This window comes from Gekko japonicus, unplaced genomic scaffold (genome assembly GCF_001447785.1).
Source record: "Gekko japonicus isolate JY-2015 unplaced genomic scaffold, Gekko_japonicus_V1.1 scaffold585, whole genome shotgun sequence".
NCBI classification, from domain to species: Eukaryota; Metazoa; Chordata; class Lepidosauria; order Squamata; family Gekkonidae; genus Gekko; species Gekko japonicus.
The window spans coordinates 873,107-898,507 of NW_015170291.1; the positions used below are offsets into that span (position 1 = coordinate 873,107).

The 25,401-nt window shown below is 47.6% G+C and overlaps 1 protein-coding gene across 1 annotated transcript in view; it reads left to right on the top strand.

Annotated features, from left to right (window-relative positions):
- DACH2 (dachshund family transcription factor 2) overlaps window positions 1-25,401 on the top strand; it is a gene marked incomplete at both ends in the record, with an annotated part of 408,589 nt that overhangs the window by 346,501 nt on the left and 36,687 nt on the right. Inside the window, one exon of the mRNA XM_015417893.1 lies at window positions 22,778-22,933. Within this exon, the coding sequence (XP_015273379.1) occupies window positions 22,778-22,933 (156 nt within the window). The remainder of the gene's footprint in view (window positions 1-22,777; window positions 22,934-25,401) is intronic.

Below are 25,401 nucleotides of genomic sequence, written 5' to 3' on the forward strand. Positions count from 1 at the left end.
GTGGTGAATCAAACCCGGTTCTCCCAGATTAGAGTCCGCACACTTAACCACTACACCATACTTCAAGGGCCTCCATAATGACCTCGCAGCAAATACACCTGCCATACCTTATAGTCCGTGGTAACAAGTAGGTGAAAGGGGCCGTGCAAAAGGCCCTGTGATCTATCGCTCTTCAAGAAAGTAGTAATTTTATTACACGGAATGTCAAGAATGAACATCAACTTTTTCTTCCCAAAATGGAGAGCTTGGGGGGGAAGCGAGCATTTGTCATTATGTTTAATTTGCACATACCTCACCAAAGGAAAGGCCAGGGGAGCTGGGCCGAGAACACAGCTGTACAGGCGGCTCAACTAATTGCCTCTCCATCCTCAACCTCATTTATCTTCATTTCTTCCCAATTATACCACATTATCAATAGTCTCTGTTGCATCAGAGTCTTAATCCCCTTTATTCAGGCAGCATTAGATAGTGGCAGATGACTTCTTGGAGGTAGTCAGAGTAAACAGCTCCGAAATGCCACCTCTGGCAGATGGCGTTGCTCGCAAGAAACGGGACCAAACGTTTGGAAATGTGTTGCTGGGCATGGGTACGAGAATGCAAGCTGTCAATATTTTTATAAATGATCATCAAGGTGCTGCTTGCTGAGCACCAGGATTTCACCCTGCCAAGATGCTTAGTAAAGTTTGGAAACTGTTCCTGTATATGCGCCGGCCACGATCCATACAGCTCTCCCTTTAGGACGCACAAGGGTATCGGGCTCAGGGTATGAAACATAAGCCTGGTGGTCTGGGCTAGGGGCTGGCCCCATTTGCTACCAGGGTTGGCAATGGAGATGTAGAACCTCAAATGTTAAGGCTTGGTTTATCATTTATCTGTGAGATAAATTTCAATTTCAATGGGGAAAGTGTCTGGGAGGAATGGGTCTTCTGTTGAATACACGGAGCCGCCTTCTACTGAATCAGACCATCGGTCTATCATAATATAATAATAATATACTTTATTGTCATTGTAAACAGAACAACAAAATTAAAGGTGCAATCATTTCAGTGATCTACAGCCATACACATATGCACTCACACAACCATTCACAACCATCCCATAACTCCCTTAAGGTTCACATTGCAACCTGAACCACCAATGTCACCCAAATTCCAACATCATGCAGCATTTAAAGCAATAATAGCTCTCGAATAAAAACTGTTTTTTAATCTGTTTGTCCTTGTTTTAATTGTCCTATATCTTCTACCCGAAGGCAGCAGTTCAAACAAGGAGTGTTCAGGGTGTGACAAATCCTGCAGAATGTTCTTTGCTTTTTTCAAGCATCGAGAACAATACAATTCCTCCAGGAACGGGAGAGGGCAGCCAATAATCTTCTGTGCTGTGATGATAACTCTCTGGAGTGCTTTCCTCTCCACAGCCGTACAGCTGGCAAACCAGGCACAGATGCAGTATGTTAAAATGCTCTCTATTGAGCAACGATAGAAGGACATCAGTATTTTCTCACTCAAGTTATTTTTCTTTAAAAGTCTGAGAAAAAAGAGCCTCTGCTGGACCTTCTTCACTAGAGCAGTGGTGTTAGCGCTCCAGGTCAAGTTTTGCTCAATAATCACTCCCAAAAACTTAAAAGTAACCACCCTCTCCACACGTTCTCCACCAATAAACAGTGGCTGGATGGCCAGTCTTGTCTCCTCAGATGGACAGCGGCTCTCCAGGTCTTTAACCTCACCTCCTACTTGACTCTTTTTTTAAACTGGAGATGCTGGGGACGGAAGAGTTTTTAAAAACAAGTTTCTCTGTTCGTGGAACATAGCTTTCCTGCATATCCCTTCCCTGTCTGTCCCAAATGGGGGCTGAAGTGAGAAGGTAGAATTAGCGGGCCTTCTCGCACTGTTCCAAGTGCACAGACGGATCTGACTGGTTGAAGGGTCAGTGACGCGATGTCCCCGGGCAACACTTATCTGTTGAGGGGGAATGTCAACTACCTAGGGAGAAAAGTGGCCTGAAGTAAGGCATCGGGACAAACGCCTCTGAGGGCTACACTAAAGGTGACAAAAAGTTATTTCAAAAATGCCATGAGGCGGCAGCATGGTGGGCTGAGGCAGTCTTATCACCCCCTGCGGGGCATTTTGGGACTTGGAAAAGGTGTGAGGGATGGAATAAGAGCGCCTCGGCCCCCTGTGCTGCAGGCCTGATCAAGATCGGGCCCTTGTGGCATTTTTAAATCACTTTAAAATGGCGGCAGTGTCCCCACGGCAGACATGAAGACACCGCCGCATCTGAGGCCTCTAGAGTAGAAGAAGAAGAAGAAGAGATTGGATTTATAGCCCGCCCTTCACTACCCAAGGGAGTCTCAGAGTGGCTTACAAACTCCTTTCCCTTCCCCTCCCCACAACAGACACCCTGTGAGGTAGGCGGGGCTGAGAGAGCTCTTGACAGAAACAGCTCTTTTTTCAAGAACAGCTCTTATCAGAACTACAGCTTGCCCAAGGTCATCCAGCCAGGTGCAAGTGGAGGAGTGGGGAATCAAACCCGATTCTCCCAGATTAGAGTCCACGCACTTAACCACTACACCAAACTGATAGACAGAAAAGTGAACCTCCTCGCTTCTTGTTATCTAGTCTAGGACAGCTTTTTGCCTGTCACGCATACCAAGTCTTGAAGATGGAGTGTACACCTGGACTCCACCCAAAGAGAGAGACATTATGTGAGTTTGTTAATATTTAAACCATGACAAATTTAATAAAGGGTTGCTTTTCCAAGTAAAATTTACATCCCTAGTTGGTGTAAGCTCATGCCTCAGAGGTCATGTTGGGCAGAAAAGAGGATAGGAGTATGCAATGCCAGCTCCCATGATTGTCAGGTAGTAGGAAGCCTCTGCATTGGTCGGTCCTGCTAGAAACACTTAAAGCCTGGCCTTCCGTTCTTGACAACAAGGTGGCCTTTTCTGTCTGCTGTGCTTCAGACTCTAGTGTCCAATACCCATCTTCTCTTGCTGTAGTCAAGGGACCGTTAGCTGAAGAACACCATACACCCTCCAAGCCTAGATTTAGTCACTATCTGGAAAAAGAGAATGTACATACCCAGCAAAGTTTATGCATATTCCCCGTGTTCCTTCTTCTTTTTCTGATAGCAGCTTCATATGCCACAGAGAAGGATGCTTTTGCCACTCTCCTGAATTTGGGTGGTTGTTTATTGGGGGGGGGGGGTGAGGCTTTCTTCTGGAAAGAGGGGAGTCAGCAGGTATGTGTAGCTCATTCTTGAGAGCCACAGTTTTTTCTTTCACAAGTATAATAATGGTGACATATCTAAATTTTATTTATTTGGGCATTTCTGTATTGTTGTCTCCCTAAAAGGACTCAAAGTGACTTACAGAAAATTCCAAAATACAACTATAGTAAATAATACAATACAAATGAAACAAGAAAAAGGAAACATGCCCTGGGCTAGTCCACTGAGTTGCTTAATGGCCTCAGGCTAGAAGGCAGAGGATAAGAGTCCTTTGGTTTGTACCTTTGGCGTAAGTACCTACAAGCAGAGGAGAAACAAAGCTCCAAATGATATTTTGGATGCCACTAGCTGGATTGTCACCGCTTCCTCCTCTGCCCGCTTTTAAATGAACTGAATTTTAAGCAGCTTCCTCTGAAGCTATGAAGCCACAACTTGCCACAATGAGGGGTGCAAATGGAAATCAGGTTTATAATTATTGTGGCCACTGGGGTATGGAGCCAGCCACAGCCTATTTAAGGACCTAGAGCATTACTTGCAACTCACTGAAACATTGAACCACAGCAATGGCACACTCCAACTTAGTAAGTAGACGTAAGACTTCCACCAGCATTTTCTTTCTTTTGTTATTTGCAATTCTATGGTCCCTGCCATACGGGGGGGGGGGGGACGGGCAAAGTGCGGCTTTTTAAAGCCGCACCAAAAGAGACACGTGGCGGCAGGATCACATAGATCCCCTGAGCCGCCGTGCACTTCCTCCCCGGCACGATCAGATGCCGAGGGGAAGCCACAGAAAGAAGAGTGCGGCAGCCGAACTGCGCATGTGTGCGCATGTGCAGTTTGGCGGGGAGCTGGGATTGATACGCACAACGGGCACAGCAGCGGTCCCACGGCCGGGCTTGCTGCGGTGCTGCAGGTAAGTCCTCCTCTGTAGGAGGTTCTTTTTTGGAGCGGGTTTTCCGGGGTTAGGGACGGATCGGGGACAGGTGCGCACCGCTTCCCAGATGTTGCGGTGAGATCGCGCCCGTTTGCTGCGCCCCCGATCCATCCCTCTCCCGGCCCAAAACCTTCCGTGTGACCAGGGCCTATGTCTGTTTTCCCACAGTTAGTTCAATGTATCTTCCTCTCTTTTAGTGTCTCAATATCTTGTCCGTTTTTTCTCCACCCCTCCTGCAAAGAATTCAGGCCAGTATAGGGGTCTCCTTTTTTCACTTTATCCTTTACCTCTCACTTGCAACTCCGGAAGCGATGAGGGAGCAAAGACTTTGAAAAGTAGTGTCACACGATGCCTTGATATAACTTCCAGTTTCTGACCCAGATGTGATGTCACAGTACCAGTACCAGTAACACTCTAGGAATTTCCCTAATCTCTGTTGTTTTCACCATAAAGATTTGGGGAATTCCTAGAGTGTCACATGACACTGTGATGTCATTGGATCAGAAAACTGGAAATGATGTCATGGCCTCACGTGGCAGTGGTTCCTCCCCTTTTGCTCCTACTGCTGTGTTGAGTGGCAGTGGAAGCACAAACCCCATGGGCAGCAGGGTGCTTGCCATAGTGGACGACCTGGCAGTCCTGAACCTGTGAGGTAGGAGAGGCTGAGAAAGGGTGAGTGGCCCAAGGTGTCTGTAAGCACTGCACCACACTGGCTTTCTTACTCTCAAATAGATGTGCATAGGATTACAGCTTTGAACAATAAGAAAGGCATAGAAAGGGAGAATAACAGTGCAATCCTCAGTGGAGTTAGACTTAACATTAAGTTAGAGCAATGGGATGTCACTGATTTGAATGGACTTAGGAAAATACAAGAAGCGGGACCCGCGATACTCGTGGTAGGGGGTATTCCCCGCGGCTCCCGGGTGGCTGGCCTGCTGAAGCAGCAGGAGCTCCGCATAGAGGCGGCTGCGGCAGCAGCTGCAGGAGAGCCCAGCAGGCGGTCCACTGGGCTTGCCAGGCTTTCCCCACACACCCCCGACAGCAGCAACGGCCGTGGGTCTAGCCACAGGCCCTCCAAGGTTTCTCCCCCCATCACTGCCACCACGGCCACCAGCAGCAACAGCTGCGAACCTTGTGTGGCTCCTAGCCGCCGGGCTGCCAGGCTTCTCCCCCCACCATCCATGGCTCCCAGCGCCGGCCCTCCAAGGTTTCTCCCTCCCTCCACGCCCCACTGCTGCCAGCAGCAATGGCGGCAAGCCCTGCACGGCACCTAGCTGCGGGGCCGGCCAGGCTTCCCCCCCAGCAGTAATGGCTGCGGCTCCCAGCCATTGGCCCGCCAAGGCTTCTCCCCCCCCCCACGCCACCGTGGCGGACAGCAGCAACGGCTCTGCCACAGTTCCTATTGGTGAGTGCATTCTCTGCACATGCACAGGGAACACTCCTTTACTTTTGGGGGGATTTACGTATCCCCCCTATAGTTTTTTTTGATAGATTTCAGATTTTTCTGCACTTCTGGGGATTGCCCCAAATGCGTAGGAAGATCTCTTTGCCCCCTAGGTGCCTCCGATGTGCAGATATAGATATCCGCACGCAGAGGGCACCTTGGCTATTAGATATATAGATAACTTGGTTTAGGGAAGAGACAGTGGGAAAACTAAAGCAAATGGAGGAGGAAAACTGAGACAGGGCGGGGTGTTAGAAGGAAAAGCCAAGCAGCAGGCCCAGCTGGTCTTGGGCTCTCAGGTTTACCACAACCGACAGGGCCGGGGCAAGCATCTGTGCCGTGTCCTGCCCTGTGCTCTGTGCCATCAGAATGTTGCGGTTCAGGCTGTAGAAATCCGATGAAAGGTCTCCGGTGTTCCAGCGTGCCTGCCATGTCTGTTTCCTGCACCCCCTTACAATGCAATCAAGAGGCCTTCAGAAAGTTTGAAAAAGATAGTCTGCTTTTTTTTTTTTTTGCCAAAATGACTTCTTATTGTACAATTATCAATAGATTACCACACCTAAGTTGTGACAGACATATTTTTTAAGTATGACTGACTGATGGACAGCCTGGGAATTGCTGAATTAATGGGCATATTTCAAAGCCTTGGCAGGGCTGAGCAGTAATTACATCTGCTGAAATGCTGAACCACTTGATAACTTTTTGGAAGTAGACCAGTAAAGCCATCAGTGGAGTTCTCCATTTTTTAATATTTTAACTTAACTGGTTTTATAGCTTACATCGAGTGCACGGTACAGAACACCCTCAACGCAGCTGTGCAAACCAGTGCATGAAATGCTGAAATGCCTTTTGTAAGCCATTCATTTATCATTTTAGATTATTGCAAACCTGCTTCTTTGGGGAATTGCTTTGTTCAATAGATTTCTAGTCTTCTCTCCACGCTTTCGAAAATGCCTAACTCTAGCCCTCCCCCCACAATTTGCAGGTTTGGGGGAATCTGTTGTTAGTGTATCTTTCCTTTTGAATCCCCCCCCCCCCATATAAAAAAATAATCAGATTAGACATTTCACATGTTTGACTTTATTACATGATTGTATTGCCTTATATCCAGATCTAAAAAAATCAGAAGGTGTGCCATGGTAACTGTTGATTGACACACAGACACATCTGTAACAGAAATAATTTGGGAGAATTCTGTTCCGTTTCTGAATGTCCTTTGGACTGCAGTTGCCAACATTCAGTTAGGGCCTGGAGATCTCCCTGTATTACAACTGATCTCCAGACCGATGCTCCCTCTAAGCTGTGGGGTCTTATGTGCAAAAATTCTACTTTGTTAGCTACTAGCATTAAAACTGTAAGCTAGCGATTTGGCTACTGCATCAATTAGTTTGCTCTGGAGCCCTCCTTCCTGAGCTAAGACAAAAATAACATTAACACTAACTCAACTTAGAGGGAACCCTGCTCCAGACTTCAGAGATCAGTTTCCCTTTAGAAAATGACTTGGTATGGAGAGTACACTCTGCACCATTATGCTCTGCTAAGGTTTCCCCCCGAAATCCCCTCCCTAAGCGCCACCCTCAAATCTCCAGGAATTTCCTAAAACAGAGATGGTGACCGTGCTACCCAGAAGCTCAGCAGCGTAATCCTGGAACTGGTACAGATGGGGTCCCATGCCTCATAGATCCTTCTCTGCCACCCTCTTCCTGAACTTACCAGAGCATTTCAGAGAGAGCTCGAAGTAGGCATTGCAGTAGGGTTACTGATCCCAAAATAAGTCAGGCACTTTTACATGGATGCCAAGATATTTTGTCTACCACAAGCTGTCCTTTCAAATCCAGTCATCACCGTAGTTATCAAATGAAAGATGAGTTTCTCGCCCCCCCCAAAAAAAAAAGAGTGGAGGGGGGAGAATCATTTAACATACAGGTCCGAACTGTGTGTATGTCTGTTTATTGTCTTCCTGTGTCAGGTATTGATTGTATTTCTCTGGGTCTGGCTTATAGTTTTAAGAAGGTCCTTCCCCAATTCTGTCTCATACCTACAATTTTTTGAGTCAGGAAAAAAAATCTGTTTTATTTATGGGGGTTAAGCTTCAGTGTACTAGCCTATAGCCACTCCAAAACTGCCTCCAGGTTCTGGTTCAGGTTTTCTGCAACACCCTGATTCTGAAACCTACCCTCCAGTTAGGATCAGAACTGCTGCAGAACGGTGCCCCCAAACCCAGTCCAGATAGAGAATCCAGAAAGATACCATGATCTATGGTATCAAAAGCCACTGAGAGGTCCAGGAGAACCAGCAGAGTCACAGTCCCTCTGCCCGTCTCCTGAGTCAGGTCATTTCCCAACTCTTCTGGGTGACCATATAGTTTCTGGTGTATCCTAGAGCAATGGGATGTCACTTCCAGGTTTGCCCTGGAAATGATGTCACACTGTCAGTGAGTCAGTGCCCCCTCCTCTGTTTCTCCACCTCCCAGTCTCCCGTTGGGTGCCCGCCACTGCCTGACAACCCTATCTCACGGCCATCTGGATTTTGCTACCTGTATGAATTATAGCCACAAATAACACCCACCAAGGGAAGATTGTCAACAATTCACAACTATATATGATCAAAACTGTATATTACACTCATTAAAGTGCAAAGATGGGTTAGTAGACCTCCAAACTATTTATTCATGAGCACTGTTTGTGTATGGCATTACCGAGGAACCTACTGTTGGTTTGGAACACGTTCTTTTTGTGAAATATGTTTAATCGTTATGAGCAATCTGTTGGATATGTGCTTATACATTCAATTGGGTTATGACCACTAACCTATCTTTGTACTTTAATGAAGGTAATATACAGTTTTGATCATATATAGTTGTGAATTGTTGATGGTCTTCCCTTGGTGGGTGTTATTTGTGGCTATCCTTGTACGCTAAGGTTTCCCTATTGTCTTTGGCATTTCCCGTATGAATTAGCCTGATTTAAGTCTAATTGCAAAGATTCGCATCTTCTGCAAACATTCCTTTTCCTTCTTCTAGTCATGGGGGGGGGGAGCTGTAGGGGCAATGAAATTCCCACTGCCTTGCCACTAGGGGTCCTAAACCCCCCCCCTCCCCGTTTTGAAAATTTTACCTGCCTGGACACTGCAAGCATCACTGTGGAATTCAATTTTCCATCCCCCCCCCCCCCCCCCCCCCGCGCGCTAGTCCAAAATGTACAGCAACAAATCAAATGTCAGAGGCAGATCGATGTAGTGGACAGTGTGGATTTCATTTAGACAGACCACACCGTTTAAAAAATAGATAGAAGGAGTTGGAAAGCAAAGAAGAAAAAACTGTCACTGGATTGCATTTAGATTAGTTTTTCAAAACTTTTTTAAAAATCCACTTTAAAATATGAAACAGATTTGCATTTGACAGATCTGCCTTCCCTGGAAGGAACTGCATTTGAAATATCAGTGGCTGAGATCTAGAGTACCGGCATCTCCAGGTTTCCTAGAACTCCCTCTTCCAAAGGAACACCACCAGCAATTAAAAAGCCAGTACAGCCAGCATTTAAAAATGTAAATGCAGCAACCAAATTTATAATAATTACAGTGCTACCATCAGCATCAACCAACAACCTTCACAATAAATCAATCAAACTGAAATGAGAGCAGGAATCACTCCTCTAGACACTTGAGTAAACTGAAAAATCTTAATCTGGTGACTGAAGTGGACCATCATTAGCCAGTTTGGTGTAGTGGTTAAGTGCGCGGACTCTAATCTGGGAGAACCGGGTTTGATTCCCCACTCCTCCACTTGCAGTTGCTGGTCTGACCTTGGGCAAGCCATAGTTCTGTCAGTCTCTCTCTCTGTCATAGTCTGCTCTCAAGAGCAGTCCTCGAAAGAGCTCTCTCAGCCCCACCTACCTCACAGGGTATCTGTTGTGGGGAGGGGCAGGGAAAGGAGTTTGTAAGCCGCTCTGAGACTCCAAGTGAAGGGTGGGGTATAAATCCAATCTGCTGCTGCTCCTCCTCCTCCTCCTCCTCCTCTTCTTCTTCTGGTATGGAAGGGAGTTCCAGGTTCACGGTGCTACTAATAAGGCCCTGTGACTTTCCACCTCACTTGTCTGAAAGTAGGGGACACACAAAGAAGGATTTCTGCTGAGGATCTTTTAGGATTCCTGAAATTATATGTGTCTGATTGAGGTTCATGTGTACATTAAAGGCGTTTCCAAGGCCAGAGATATGATGGGTTGGGGGACTGGGGTGGGATGGATACATAGCTCTATGTACTTAAAAAAATTCCTGTAAGATCAGGAAACTCATTTGGGTCCCATATAGTTTCTTTGACAAATGTCCTAATTTTGTTTCTGTTACACCATTTAAAACTTTGCTATTGTTTATTTTTTTAATGTCAATTTAATTCAAATCCCTCCCAGCATTGGTTTTAACTGCAGTATTTTCTGCTATTAATATGGTCCCAAAAAAGGGCAACTACAGTTCCATCCCAAAGAAGACACTTGAAGACACATTGAAATCAAAGTCCCTCGATGACAGTTCTCTTGGTGGTGTTAGATCTCTGATGTTCTTTGCAAGCATTGAACATGCATGTGTCAGTTAGTCTCAAATGCAGAGTAGTCAGATGATGCATGCATGTGTGAACCACCCCTTAGATAAACGTGGACTCTCTTCTTATTTCTTTTAAATTCAGTGTGTTGCACAAACTAACCCCATACCACAGGGCTTGGCTTCTGCTCAGATCAAGAAGCCAGTCCATGAGATCGCAATGTCTTTCATTTTATACACTCCAGAGCTCTTTGAAATCCAAATTTTTCTGGCTTTTCCCAGCCCCGCTTATTGGCCCATGTTGGATTCTCCCGAGACCTCTCCACTTAAACAGTATTTGAATGGTTCTGAAAACCTAATCCTGTTATAATATTAGTGTGATTGTAAGAATACAGCAGGTCACCTGATGAGTGTTTGTGTGTAATTAGAGATGCCAGCCTCCAGGTGGGACCTGGGGATCCCCTAGAATTATAGCTCATCTCCAGACTACAGAGATCAGTTTCCCTGGAGAAAAGGGAGGGTGAACTCTGCGACATTGTGCCCCACTGAGGTCTCTGTCCTCCCCCAGCCTCCATCCCCAAATCTCCAGTTGTTTCCCAACCTGGATCTGGCAACCCTACCTCCCCATCCCCCACCAGTGGCCCGGGGGGGGGGGACCTGGCAACCTTCTGAAAAGTATGCGTACGGAGAGTGATTCAGCTAAGCATACCTTTATTTAGTCAGGAACAAAAGACACCTAACCGGCTCGCAGGCCGGCTTATATTCCCTCAGAGAAACCCCCCCCCAAACACACACCCCACTGGGACCTAGCCCTTTCATTGGGCCTGGCTAGGATCCTACTGGCCCATTGTCTTTTGGCATGAAGCTTGAGGTGTTTGTGCCTGGGCAAGTCCAGGCATGCCCGGCCCTGTCGGGGCCTGATACACTACACCTTCATTTGTATACGTCTCATGCTGCCTTCCCACACAAATGCTAGTGACCATCAATGTATCCCCCAGCAGTGAATCCCACAACTTAAGTACTCATCCTGTGTGGTTGTCTGTAAAAGCCCCTTGACGGGCATACATCATTTTAGGACCAGCTGAGTTGTAGGAGTCAGGCCAGCCCCGTAGCCAGAAATTTCGGCTTGGTGGGGCATGGGGAAATTTTGTGGGGCAGCAAGGAGGGGGGAGGGTTTCCTTTAAATGGTGTTTTTCAAGTGGGGGGCTGCACTTGCCTGAACTCCCAAGCGGCAAAATCACCACTTGGAGTTCAGGGAAGGCGTGCAGCCGGCAGCCGCCCCTCTCCCTCACCTCCTGCTAAATTGAAAGCTGATCAGCTGGAGGGCCCTTTAAATCTTGGAGGAGGGGAGGGAGAGGGGCAACTGCAAGATTTAAAGGGCCCTCCAGCTGATCAGTGGGCCACGTGCTCCGCCAATCAGCTGGAGGGCCCTTTTAATGTCAAAGGAGAGAAAGTAGGGGGGAGAGGGGCAGCAGCTGCTGTGGGGCGTGAGGGGGCAGAGCCCCAAAATGCCCCACTGGGGCTACGGGACTGATTCAGGTAGTCCTATGCTGCTCCTGCACAGGAACACAGCTCAGATCCAATTCACGGGGCTGGAGCAGGGGTTATCCCGGGCTCAGGGCCCTTCTGACTGACTCTTTTCTGTGCCCCTGTATATCGGATGCAGCTAAAAGATATTATTCAGCCACTAAAAGAATACTCCTAAGAGGATATTATATCTTCATTTCCCTCTATAAAGATAACATCTCTGCTGTGCATAATGTCTCTTTTTCGGTAAATTCTGAAATCGGCTCAGCTGAATTGGTTTCCACGAGGAAGGTTCCGCCTCTGACTGGAATGTTATATGTTCTGTCTCCGTTCCCCGGCATTCTGTTCCTTCTCTTCTTGTTTAGCATCTATCATACGGACATTATCTGGAATATATCCAGCCATGGATCATCGTCTTAATTTACACACTGCATCCACTATTTAGTAAATGATGTGGACCCTCAACGGCCTTAATTATGATAGAAAATGTGTTGTGCTTTTTCGAAGGCACCGTTTCCCCACCCCCCCACCCCTCCATCAGTGGTGGAAATAGATCCATCTTGTCTGTGTCAAATGGGCCCACTCTCCCCAGTGATTCAGAAACACAAGCATCTTTACTATTAATTACATATTGCTCCTGGTCCATTTATAACAATTTCTCTCTCTCTGTTGCTGCAGAGCTTTTTGCCTGAAGGCCAAATCCAGTAATGTTCCTACTTTGTATTATAAAGAGGGAGCAGAGTACCTGCCTCATTATGAACATTCAAAACTGCCTTATATTGTGTTACACGTTTAGTCCATGCCGTTCAATATGGTCTGCTCTGACTAGCAGTGGCTCTCCAAGGTCCCAGGCAGAAAAAGGTCTTTCTTAACCAGTTTGGTGTAGTGGTTAAGTGCGCGGACTCTAATCTGGGAGAACCGGGTTTGATCCCCCACTCCTCCACTTGCACCTGCTGGATGACCTTGGGCGAGCCATAATTCTGTCAGAGCTGTTCTCTCAAGTTCTCTCAGAGCTCTCTCAGCCCCACCTACCTCACAGGGTGTCTGTTGTGGGGAGGGGAGGGGAAAGGAGTTTGTAAGCCGCTCTGAGACTCCCTTTGGTAGTGAAGGGTGGGGTATAAATCCCTCCTCCTCCTCCTCCTCTTCCTCTTCCTCTTCTTCTTCTTCTTCTTCTTCTTCTTCTTCTTCTTCTTCTTCTTCTTCTTCTTCTTCTTCTTCTTCTTCTTCCCTGGTCTCAGGGCTCCATACATAGGCTGCGGTCACACACACTTAACAATCCACTCTCAATCCACTTTCAGTGCACTTTCCAACTGGATTTTTACTGTATGAACTGGCAAAATCCGGTTGGAAAGTGGATTGTTTCGTGTGTGTGACCTCAGCCATAGGGTTGCCAGCTCTGGGTTGGGAAATACCTGGAGATTGGGGGGGGGCGTGGAGCCTGCTGAGGGGTTTGGTGAGGGGGGACACGTCAGCAGGGTACAATGCCATAGAGTTCACCCTTCAAAGCGGCCATTTTCTCCAGGGAAACTGATAATCGTTGTCTGTAGACCAATTGTAATAGCAAGAGATCTCTGAGTACCACCTGGGGGTTGGCAACCCCACCCTCGTGCCTTCTTTGGCACCTGCCTTTACTGCCCTTGTGTTATTTTTCTCAATTTTTGTAAAGATTGAGCAGCTGTCAGCTATCAGCAATAAATGAACTCTAGCTGAACCGAAATCAGTCAACAAGGCCCCTACCTACAGATCGTGCATCAAAGGTTTAAATACTGTAGGCACAATCTGCTTGGTAAAATTTTATCCAGAACAAATTCTTAAAAAAACATTAAGAACACACTTCTGCTACCATCAGTGTTAAAACAGTTTGAAGTCTTTGGCGTCAATCCAAATCTCATCTTGAACTTGGATACACTAATTCTGCCAACACCATTATGTTTGATGTTTTGTGTATGTGTTATGCAGCTAAATATTATAGATATGTAAATAATTTCAAGCATCCAACCTGTATCAAGAGAAGAGGAGTCAAACTATTTTGGAAAGCAAGCCGTATGAGTGAAAAGAGAGCGTTTTACTTACGACAAACGGATGTCCTCCTCATAAGGGTGCCAAGAGTTGGAAAATTCCTAGATATTTGGGGATGGAACCTGGGGAAGGACACATTTGGGGAAGGGAGAAATAGGGTTGCCAACTACCAGGTGGTGGCTGGAGATCTCCTGGGATTACAACTAATCTCCATGCGACAGAGATCACCTTGGAAGGTGGATTCTTTGGCACTGAAGTCCCTCGCCTCCACAAACCCCACCCTCCTCAGGCTCCACCCCTAGAATCTCCAGGTATTTCCCAACCGAGAGCTGGCAACCCAAGGGAGGAAGCTCAGTGGAGATCTGATGCCATAAGTTCTGCCCTCCAGAGCAGCCATGTTCTCCGGGGGAACTGACCCCTGTTGTCTGGAGTTGTAATTCCAGGAGATCTCCAGGCCTCACTTGGAAGTTAGCAACTCTCCCTCCTTGCTTTCTTGCTAAATCCAGCCCTTGCATCAACTTACCTAACAAAATTGCAAAAGATAACAATAGGGCTGCCAGGTCTCGTTGAATCGTGGCGGGGGATCGTCATTCTTCACAGGAGCTCTGCCGTGGGGGACGGCAACAGGTGTTGCGCCGCCGTCGCCAGGATGTGACGCTACAGCGTCACATCCTGGCGACGGCAGTGCAACGCCTGTTGCTGTCCCCCGCGGCAGAGCTCCTGTGAAGAATGACGATCCCCCGCCACGATTCAACGAGACTTGGCAGCCCTAGATAACATGCTGGAAGTTCTGACCTTCCCCGGTCATAATTTCCTGCTGGGGGTGATGGGAGTTGTCGTTTTCTTGATTTTTAAAAACCAAGTGAAGTGCAGGGAAAGTGGGAAAGGTGTAATTACAATATGCCCTCAAGGCCTGCCTTATCTTTGCAAGTATCCTTTTGGAAGAAGCATAAAGGGGTAGCTTAGCAGCCTGTCAGTGGAGTTGATATCCCTTGAATTTCATAAATCTACCTTACCGTGTTGTTGTGTTGTGAGATAACCAGGGGAAGCTATGCACACACACACACACACACAAGCTTCTTTGATAAAGAGCAGGAGAAAAATGATTGTGATAAGAAGTCACTGTTGTAAAGGGGAGGAGAGAAAGCTTCCACAAGCATAAAGGTAAAGGTTCCCTTGCTCGAAAGCCAGTCGAATCTGACTCTAGGGTTGCGGTGCTCATCTCCGTTTCAAAGCCGAAGAGCCAGCGCTGTCTGAAGACGTTTCCTTGGTCATGTGGCCGGTATGACTAAACACCAAGGCGCACGGAACGCTGTTACCTTCCCACCAAAGGGGTACCTATTTATCTACTTGCAATTTCTTGCTTTCGAACTGCTAGGTTGGCAGGAGCTGGAGCTAGAGATGGGAGCTCCCTCCATCATGCGGCACCCGGGTCTCGAACTGCTGAACTACTGACCTTCCACAGCCTGCAGTTCAGCGTCTTAACCACTTGAGCCACTGCAGCTCCACAAGCATAGATGGCTTCAAAAATGGATTCGATAGATTCATCGAGGAGAGGTCCATCAATGGCTGCTAACTGTGGTGACTGAAGGGGACCTCCACTTTCAGCGGCAGCAGACCTCTGAATCCCAGGAGGTTGCATTCGGTGGGGAGACATCCCTTTGCAGGAGGCAACATCTGGGGAAGAGCTCGACCCTCCAGGGCCACTGGTTGGCCTCTGTGTGAAATACAGCATTGGGCCACTGGTGTCAGAACCCACAGCTAACAACGAAGTACACGCATTCAGGAACGGTTATACTTTTATTGCAAAGCTATAGATGCAGTAACACAGGCACTGTTAAGGATGGCCACAGCCAGTAGAGCATAATAGGATATAGGGTATTCGTATGCACCCCCCCCCCATGGCACCCTCCAGCGCGCGGGATAAGTCAGGCAACCGTTAGGTGGCTAAAGCTGAGAACTTGGAGTCTCTCACGGTACATAGGAGCTCTCCAGACAACGCAACCTCCTCCTGCACATCTGTAGAGATAAGCGTTTCAGCAAAGGGAGAACAGCAGGGATAGGAATGCAATAGCAATTAACAAGATACAGAATGAACTCCCCAACCCCCATGGCAGCGTAGCTGACAACTGGTCTGTTTCAGCAGAGTTCTGATGACGTCCTTAAGGTGTGACAGACATTCCGAAATAAAACCCTCATCGACTCTTGATGATTTGATATGCTGTCGTTGTGCTCACCATACGCAGGACGGCACGAGACGAAGACATGCCAAGAGGAGGGCCGCGACAAAATTAGATTTCCAAAGGCAGCAAAGAACAAACGAGCAACGCCCCCCCCTTCCGCCTTTTCCACGCTGAGTCAAACGTAGCCCTGAGTACGCAAGCTGACCAGTTGGAAACACTCCTCTAGCTGTGACCCGATTGCCGCAGAGTAGATAAAGGACATTTGTGGGCGGGGGAGGGGACGGGCTGTGACAAAACTTCATCATCATCTTGTTTGTCTATTGGAGCTTCACATGCTTTATTCATTGTGATAAATGGCTGGCCCAGATGGCAAAATTCATTAATCACACACACCTTCGATTTTCCTAACAGACATCTTTCTCCTCTGCATTACATTTCCCCAGTGAGGGGAGCGTGTCTGCCAGGCGCTCTGGAGGGAGGGTGGGCAAAAGCTTTGGGCCGACCAGCTGGCCCTGGTCTGTCAGAAATCAGTCATCGTGGTCAGGCTGGAGTCAGAAGGTGGTCCAAAGCTCGGGGGCCTTGTGGCCGCCTTCCCAGTGACGTGGCCTAGGCTGAGGGAACAAAACAGATTTGGAAGCTTCTATATCAGACAGTGGCACTTGATTTCACCTAGGGACGCCAGTCCCCACGTGGGGCGGGGGCTCCCCCAATTTTTAACGCTCCTCCCCCAACAGTGGTCTGCAGCCCCGCGTGAAAAGAGTTGGTGCTGCGTGCACCTGTCCTGCAAGTGGCAGATTTGCTCTTATAGGGCAGGTGCGTCGCACACTCTTGCCAAGCAGGGGCCACTAGCTTCTGCCCTGCAAGAGACGAGTTTGCCTCTTGAAGGGCAGGCACTCGTGGCCCTCACTTTTTCACTCCAACTGTTTTAAGGGAATGTTCCCTTTAAATGGTCAGGGGGAAGTGGGGACGTTCATGTGCTGCGTCCAGGACATGATGACATCACTGATGTCATCACATCGGGGATGGCCATGCCCCCTCCTGGAACACCCCCCAAATCCCCCCGCCGGTTACAAGATTGGACCCGGCAACCCTAATTTGTCCTCTGGTGTCACCTGACTCCTCAGGGCAGGAGGATTCTGGGGCTATTGGTTGAGTGAGTGACTCATCTGCAGACCAAAGCAACCCTGATGGCCCCCTGTTTGATACTGTGGGATAACCCAGAGTTAAGTACTAGGTACAGGAAATTTTATATTTCTTATTTATTTTCTAAAATATTGATACCCACCCCCCTTTTTTCCTCATGGCTGAAGGCATAACCAGGAAAGTACAATTAGCAAACCAAACTGACTGAAAGAATTGGTAGCTGCAGTAAATGTACACAGAAATAGCACTGAGCTGGGCTCTTTGGAAAGATACGTTTTTAAGAATGGAGAGAACTGGAGAAACTGACAGTGGGAATTTCTAAGACAGGATTTCATTGAAGACAGTGGACCTTTATGAACGTCTTTTCAGTTTCGGTTCCAGGCTTGGCACTGAGTGTAAATGCAACAGAGATTTGAAGCCTGTCCCATCTGTCAGACAAATACCTTTATGATAATATGTGTTTTCAAACATTTGCTTGTTACATCCACACGTTAAATTCTTAGCATGGACTTTATTTAAAGCTTCTCAGTCTGTATATCTGATAGCGAAGACTGGCACCCATCCGCGGATATCTAAATCCATCATTATCATCATCATCACAACCTTTATTGGCATAGCAGTCTAAATCCACAGATTGGGGCCACACTGATGCTGAAGAGATTTTTCTACAACCTTGGGGGACACCCCAGATATGCAGAAAAATCTGAAATCTTAAAAAAATTAAATTTGGGGGGTGTAAATTTCCCCCCCAAAACACCAAAGTATTATCTGTACATGTGTAGACAATGCATAAACTTACCTCGTCTTCAACAGCAGCAGCTGGGAGCCTTGTTGGCCCTGGGTGCAGCATTGGCAGCAATTGGGAGGGGGGAGCCAGAGCAGGCCTGTGAGCCTTGTCAGGCGTGGGGGCAGTGTTGGTGACGTGGCAGGGGAAGCGGCAATACTCCTGGCTACAAAGACAGTGAGGGGTGAAGGCAGAAAGGGGGGGGAACTTTGACAGAGGTGGGGAGAGGGAAGGAAGCAAAGGTGGGGAAATGCAAGTTCCTTGCGGGTTCCCACTTGTAATATATAAGTTGGGGTCCTTCAAACAAATAGAATAGAATATAGAAGCCTCAACCTCGTATTTGAGCAACTGTTTCACTCCTCCATTAACTCATTCTTCTGTTTGAGGGAACAAGCGAGGGTCCTGTGAGGAACTGCAAGGAAGATAAACTATTGGAAGCGAGGCGTGACTAGGGTCGCCAGCCTCCAGGTGGGGCCTGGCATTCTCCCAGGATTACGGCTGATCACCAGAAGACAGAGAGCAGTTCCCCTGGAGGAAATGGCAGCTTTGGAGGGTGGACTCGATGGAATCACACCCTCTGCTAAACCCCCTCCCCTCCCTAAATGTGGTCTTCCCCAGGCTGTACCCCCAAATCTCCAGGAATTTCCCAACCCAGAGTTAGCAACCCTAGCCGTGGCGGGGGATCCGTGCATCTTCACAGGATCCCTGCTGCGGGGGACAGTGATACGCATTGCACCGCCGTCGCCAGGATGTGATGCTATGTGTCGCTCTGGCAACGGGACTCCAAACAGCCCCGTTGCCAGAGCGACTCGTAGCGTCACATCCTGGCGACGGCGGTGCAATGCGTATCCCAGTGGCTCACAAAGTAGAATTTTTGCTCACAAGACTTCGCAGCGTAGAGGGAGCATTGGATGTGACACGGGGGAGATTTGTAAATAGAACTTCCAGCCTTTTTAAAAAAGGAAGTCAAGTCACACAAGCAGGGGAATGGGAGGGTTTTCGCTCCTTTGTGGTAAGTCAGGGCTCTTTTTGTAGCAGGAACTCCTTTGCCTATTAGGCGACACACCCCTAATGTAGCCAAGCCTCCAAGAGCTTACAGAGCTCTTCTTACAGGGGCTAGTGCAGTGGTGGCGAACCATCGCCCCAGCCAGGCCCAGACCATCATTTGTTGTTGTTCAGTCGCACAGTCGAGTCCGACTCTTCGCGACCCCATGGACAAGATCTCGCCAGGCCCTCCTGTTTTCCGCCGTCCTCTGAAGTTTGCTCAACTTCATGTTCGTTGCATCTATGACACTGTCTAACCATCTCATCCTTTGCCGTCCCCGTCTTCTTTGACCTTCAATCTTTCCCAGCATCAGGGTCTTCTCCAGGGAGTGCTCCCTTCTCATTTGGTGGCCAAAGTATTTGAGCTTCAGTTTCATTATCTGGCCTTCCAGGGAACAGTCAGGGTTGATTTCTTTTAGGATTGACTGATTTGATCTTCTTGCAGTCCAAGGGACTCTCAAGAGTCTTCTCCAGCACCATAGTTCAAAAGAATCTATTCTTCGGCGCTCGGCCTTCCTTATAGTCCAACTCTCGCAGCCATACATGACTACTGGGAATACCATTGCTTGGACCATGCGGACTTTTGTTGGCAGGGTGATGTCTGTACTTTTTATCATGCTGTTTAGGTTCGCCATCGCTTTCCTCCCAAGTAGCAGGTGTCTTTTAATTTCATGTCGAATTCTCTGCCAAATAATTTTAAGTAAATGAAAGCATTTGGGATTGCTTTCCTTACTTTGTTTGGATAATCTTAAGTTAATGTATGAGTTGTTTTTTCTAAAGTAAAACCTCAGTATTCAGGTTAAATTGCCGTGTTGGCACTTTTGGGTCGCAGTTTGAGCACTCGGTCTCTTAAGGGTTCGCCATCACTGGGCTAGTGTAAGCTCTTGGAGGATTGGCTACATTAGGGGTGTGTCGCCTAATATGCAAAGGAGTTCCTGCTACAAAAAGAGCCCTGGACCTATTAAAACATACACACACTCATTAGACCTGGCTGAGAAAAAATATGGGCCTCTTCTCTCTCCCTGTCTTGTTACCATTCCTTGGATGATAACACTTGGGGGGGAGGGGGTGGCTCAGTTTAAATTTGTTGAAAACACGTGCAGGGGAGGAGGGTAAACTCCCTTCTTTTCCTGGACTGGACCTCGCATGGCCTTGTTTCCTCTTCTACGAAAAGGTTTTCTCTTCCAGCATCCCTTCTAGTTTGCCCTCAGAATACACAGCCGTAGCTGGTGGTCTGCCCAGTTTTCCGTCAGTGTGAATTTGGGACAGTCAAGGTGCAGCGCGTTAAATTTACGACGGAAACGCTGACACAACCAGCACAAATATAGCCGTGCTATTGAACGCTGCTGTAATTATGCCACGTTATATTAGAACATATGGTATAATTTAGCATGACATAAATGCATCTTTCTTTGTCAATGCATTGCTCATCATTTTTGCAAATTGCAAATCTGTAATAGTAAAGGTAATTCATAGCTTGGCTGTAGTATTAAAATGATGGAGCATTTCCCTTTTCCCCCCCTCAATCATTGATCTTTCAAATTTCTTCTATTTGATAGCATTAATCACTTTTATTAGCCAAGTGCTTATCATAAAGAATGTTGAGTGTTTCTGTGCTGTTGCGTTCATCTTCAATTAAGATACATTTTTTCCTCCTGCCACTGTCCCTTACATGTCAACCGAGTATTACCGATTCTAATTGGAAATCAAGTTAATGAATTCCTGGCAATGTCAATAATCCAGATAGGCTCCCCCAAGCCCCCTTACCAATGCAAACTCTAATCGAATAATTTTATTAAAGGGGTAGCAGGTATAGCAAAGAACCACTTTGATTGTGCCACTTTGATTATTTTAGACTATACTTAATCATTATGGTAAGGGACTTAACATACAGACAAGGTTAGGGTTGCCAGCCGGGTAAGATCAGGGGGCAGCGTGAGGCAGTGGCCAACAATGTGATGTCACTTCCAGGAAAACCGGGAAAGCTACAGTAAAATCAGAGTTTTCTGTAATTCCTAGAGAGGACTGACATCTCTTCTGGGTTTTACCACAATGTTTCAGCCAATTCCTAGAGAGGCATGACATTACTTCTGGGTTTTCCTGGAAGTGACATCATACTGATGACCATTTTTTAATTTTTTTTTCCTACCATTGCTGTGGTGACCCTGAACAAGATTAGTTGTCGAGTTCATATTACAAGGTGTTGTCTAGTTCATTGCCTCCCTCCCTCATTAGTTAGTTAAGTTGCTTGTTTGTTTGTTTGCTTGTTTGTTTGTTGCACATTGCAACAAGAAAAGAGAACCTGGGAAGGTTGGGCTGATGAGGAATGCTTGTAATATAAAGGGGTGGGTCCCGTTGACACTGACAGTGAAATCCTAAATAGAATATTGAAATCAGTGGGCATAGCAGGGTGTAACTTTGCTTAGGACTGCACTGTCAGTGAGCCTGCCTAGATTTAAAATAGAGGCCTTGTCATAGGAAATGAACTTCGCTTGGTACAGGTACCTGCAAAATGTCACAGGGGCATGCTTGCAACAACTTTATTCTCAAACCATGGCTTACTTCCCACTCAGTTTAGATTCTTCTCCCTGTATTTTAGACTATGCTCCTTCATTCTGCAATAGTCTGTCCTGCACTATTGTAAAAGCCAGGAGGGAAGGTGCCATGTTAAAAGTTACTCCAGGAGAAAAACATCATCCCGCCGTCTGTCGTTATCATCCATTCAAAACGAATCTTACCAGCATGTGAAATGACCACCTTTGCACTAGGTAGCGCTTTACTGTTCACGCGTGTGGGTTTACAGGCATGCGTGTTGAAGTAAAGAAGTAAATGTTTCTCGACTCTCAGCTTTAACTTCTAGAGATCTTGGAGAAGGTGCTGAAACCCTGGTGAATGGTAATTTTAGCATCAAGCACTAACAACATTTGAACAAGAAATTTCTCGAATGCAAAAACTTGACAGGGCAGTGATTTGGCCAGGAGCTGGTTCCTGCGAACAGGGACTGTCCTTGGTCAAGTCAAGGTGGTGGTGGAACTACATAGATCAAGGTGTACATCTGGGTATCTGGACAGTGTCTTGGCTGCATTTTATTTGTCTAGTACATTTTTTATGCTGCCCTTCCTTGGAAAAGCTCAGAGGGACATACAGAGGGCCTTTCCTCCCCGTTTTATCCGCACAACAGCCTGCTAGGTAGTTTAGACTAAAAGGGCGTGACTGGCTCAAGGTCACCCAGAGAGCCTCATGGCGGTGTGGGGATCTGAACCAAAGTCTTCTAAGTCAACAGGCTAATCATTACACCACACCGGCTGTCTTTGCAAAAACCAAGCCTCTCTCTGTGCCAAGGTAATACACATTGTGCCAAGAAAAGCTGCATTCTCTGACCTTCATAAATTATACCCCTGGGTACGCAATTGTTCCATCATATGAAAAGGCAACAACCTGCCCACGGCAATGACAGTGTTCTTCCTGACTACTGGACACAGACTCGCTCTGAAGTTTCCTGAGACACGGATTGCATAATTTTAAGCTCATTTTTTGCATGATCATGAACTAGGAGCTTGTTTTGTTTTTCTTTTTTAAAAAACGAGGTTCCCGGGAGCTGTGCACTCAATGCTCGTTTTTGTGCACGTGTGATGAAATGACACACATACATGCTTTTCCTATTGAGAATCTGCTGAGTAGGTTTTTTTTATCACAGCAGGATCCTGATTGGGCAGAAGCCTTGCAGTCTAGTCTTGAGGATTTTGTGCGATGGTCAAGTCAGCCCTAGTGGGCGATGGCTTAGCTGGAATTTGCGTTGCTGGTCCTCCTCTTCTTAACCTCCAGCCCATCAGGATAGGGGAAGGCTTCTCATCATCCTGTGCGAATAAGGAAAAATAATTGGCTGCCTCTCGTCTCCCGAGAATCTTTGAAAACCTGTTGTTCACGCTGTTTTTCAGGTGGAAGCGAATCCTCATGGGATAAAGAGAAACTCCAGTCTCCCATCACCACGGGATCCCATCACGGAGTTAGCCATGCATCGCTGTCCGGGCAGCCCAGTCTGGGAAGCGCTCATCCCCTCAGCCCTCTGCAGCAGAACCATCTGCTCACTAACAGTACGTACACGGGCCTTTAAAACCAGAACCCCGAGTTGCTCTTCTGCATATTCTGGTGGAGGGTGGAAAGCTGAGGCCAAGGTCTAGTGTGGTTCTCCCAGAAAAACTGGAAGAGAGGTACCTAACAGCTTTGTTCCTTATATTTACACTGAGGGACAAACCATTTTCCCCCAAGCTTTATTTATACGGTGGTGGTGGAAAGTACCGTTAAGTTGCAGCTGACTTATGGTGACCCTGTAGGGTTTGGGGCAAGAGACATTCAGAGGTGGCGTGGCCTGCCATTGCCCACCTCTGGTCAACCCTGCTTAGGTTCCCAGATCTGACGAGATCGAGTTAGCCTGGGCCATCCAGGAGATAGATAGATAGATGGATGGATGGATGGATGGATGGATGGATGGATGGATGGATGGATGGATGGATGGATGGATGGATGGATGGATGGATGGATGGATGGATGGATGGATGGATGGATGGATGGATGGATGGATGGATGGATGGATGGATGGATGGATGGATGGATGGATGGATGGATGGATGGATGGATGGATGGATGGATGGATGGATGGATGGATGGATGGATGGATGGATGGATGGATGGATGGATGGATGGATGGATGGATGGATGGATGGATGGATGGATGGATGGATGGATGGATGGATGGATGGATGGATGGATGGATGGATGGATGGATGGATGGATGGATGGATGGATGGATGGATGGATGGATGGATGGATGGATGGATGGATGGATGGATGGATGGATGGATGGATGGATGGATGGATGGATGGATGGATGGATGGATGGATGGATGGATGGATGGATGGATGGATGGATGGATGGATGGATGGATGGATGGATGGATGGATGGATGGATGGATGGATGGATGGATGGATGGATGGATGGATGGATGGATGGATGGATGGATGGATGGATGGATGGATGGATGGATGGATGGATGGATGGATGGATGGATGGATGGATGGATGGATGGATGGATGGATGGATGGATAGATGGATGGATAGATGGATGGATAGATGGATAGATGGATAGATGGATAGATGGAGGCTACGGTCACACACACTAAATAATCCACTTCCAATCCACTTTCAGTGCACTTTCCAACTGGATTTTACTGTGTGAACTGGCAAAATCCAGTTGGAAAGTGCATTGAGCCCACTTGCGGGGACGGCGGGGTAAAAAGGTCTAAATAAATAAATAAAACAAATTGAAAGTGGATTATTTTGTTTGTGTCACCGCAGATGGATGGACAGACAGACAGACACAGATATACACAGAGAGAGAGACCCAGAGAGACAGACAGAAATTAAGACGGTTTCATGAGTATAAAATCCCCACTCTGCCACAAAGCACATTGGGTGACCTTGGCCCAATCCCTCCATCTTTCTCTCTCACTGTGTCTGTGCAGTGACTTCTTTGACCTTTAGCTAGTAAACGTGGCCATTCGTCTGTGGCTGTAGGGCGCACTGTAGGCCTCTGTTCATACAGGCCTCTGTTCAGACCTGTGTGTTGTGGTGATTAGTGTTTCAGACTAGAATTGAGGCAGTCTGGGTTCAAGCCCCAGTCCACTGTAAAGCTCCTTGGGTGACCTTGGGCCAGTCTACAGTCTTAACTTACCACACAGGATTATTATGAAGATAAGATGGGGCAGGGAGAACCGTGTACTGCCAGGCTCCTAGGCGTGGTCGCCCCCCCCCCCCCAGACACCCTCGCCCATCCCACACATCTTATTTGGCTCCTTGGTTTTGCCACAGGGTAAGAGGCGACAAAGCAAGTTGGAGGAACCTCATGAGGAACACAGGCTGGGGCCTGTTTTCCTGACACTTTTTTTTTGCGGCAGGGATGACAGCAGACTGTGAGAACGTCTCCTCTACCCGCGCCCAACTTCGCTTGGTGCGTCAGCTCCGGCCTTTCTTTGACAAGCGTGATTTGCCACCGTTATCTTTGCTCTGATCAGATCCAGATTGGATTGTTCCTTTCGTGTATTTATATCCTGCACTCTTCAACCAAAAGATCCACGCGGCAGCTAACAACCTGCTCAGTGATCTAATACCTAAAATGGAATCATCAACATTATAACATCAGACATAAGCAATAGGGCTGCCAAGTGGGGGCGGGTAAACCCCCGCTTTGGAGGCCCGATTTCCGCCACCGCGGAATCGGGCCCCGGGGGAACCCCACCCCCACGTGCGCGTTACCAGGAAGTGATGTGGGCACGCTGGGCACGCTGGGGGCGGTGCCACGGCCATACAAGGGAAAACTCTATGGTTTTCCCTTGTATGGCTGTGGCCCCGCCCCCAGCGTGCCTGGCGTCCTCCTGTCACTTCCGGGTGACGTGCGTGCGGCGCGCGCGCACACACAAGACGCCGGCCGGGAGCCCCCCGCTCCTGGACGAAGATACACTTGGCAACCCTAATAAGCAAGCATCACAGCATTGGAGCAGTAC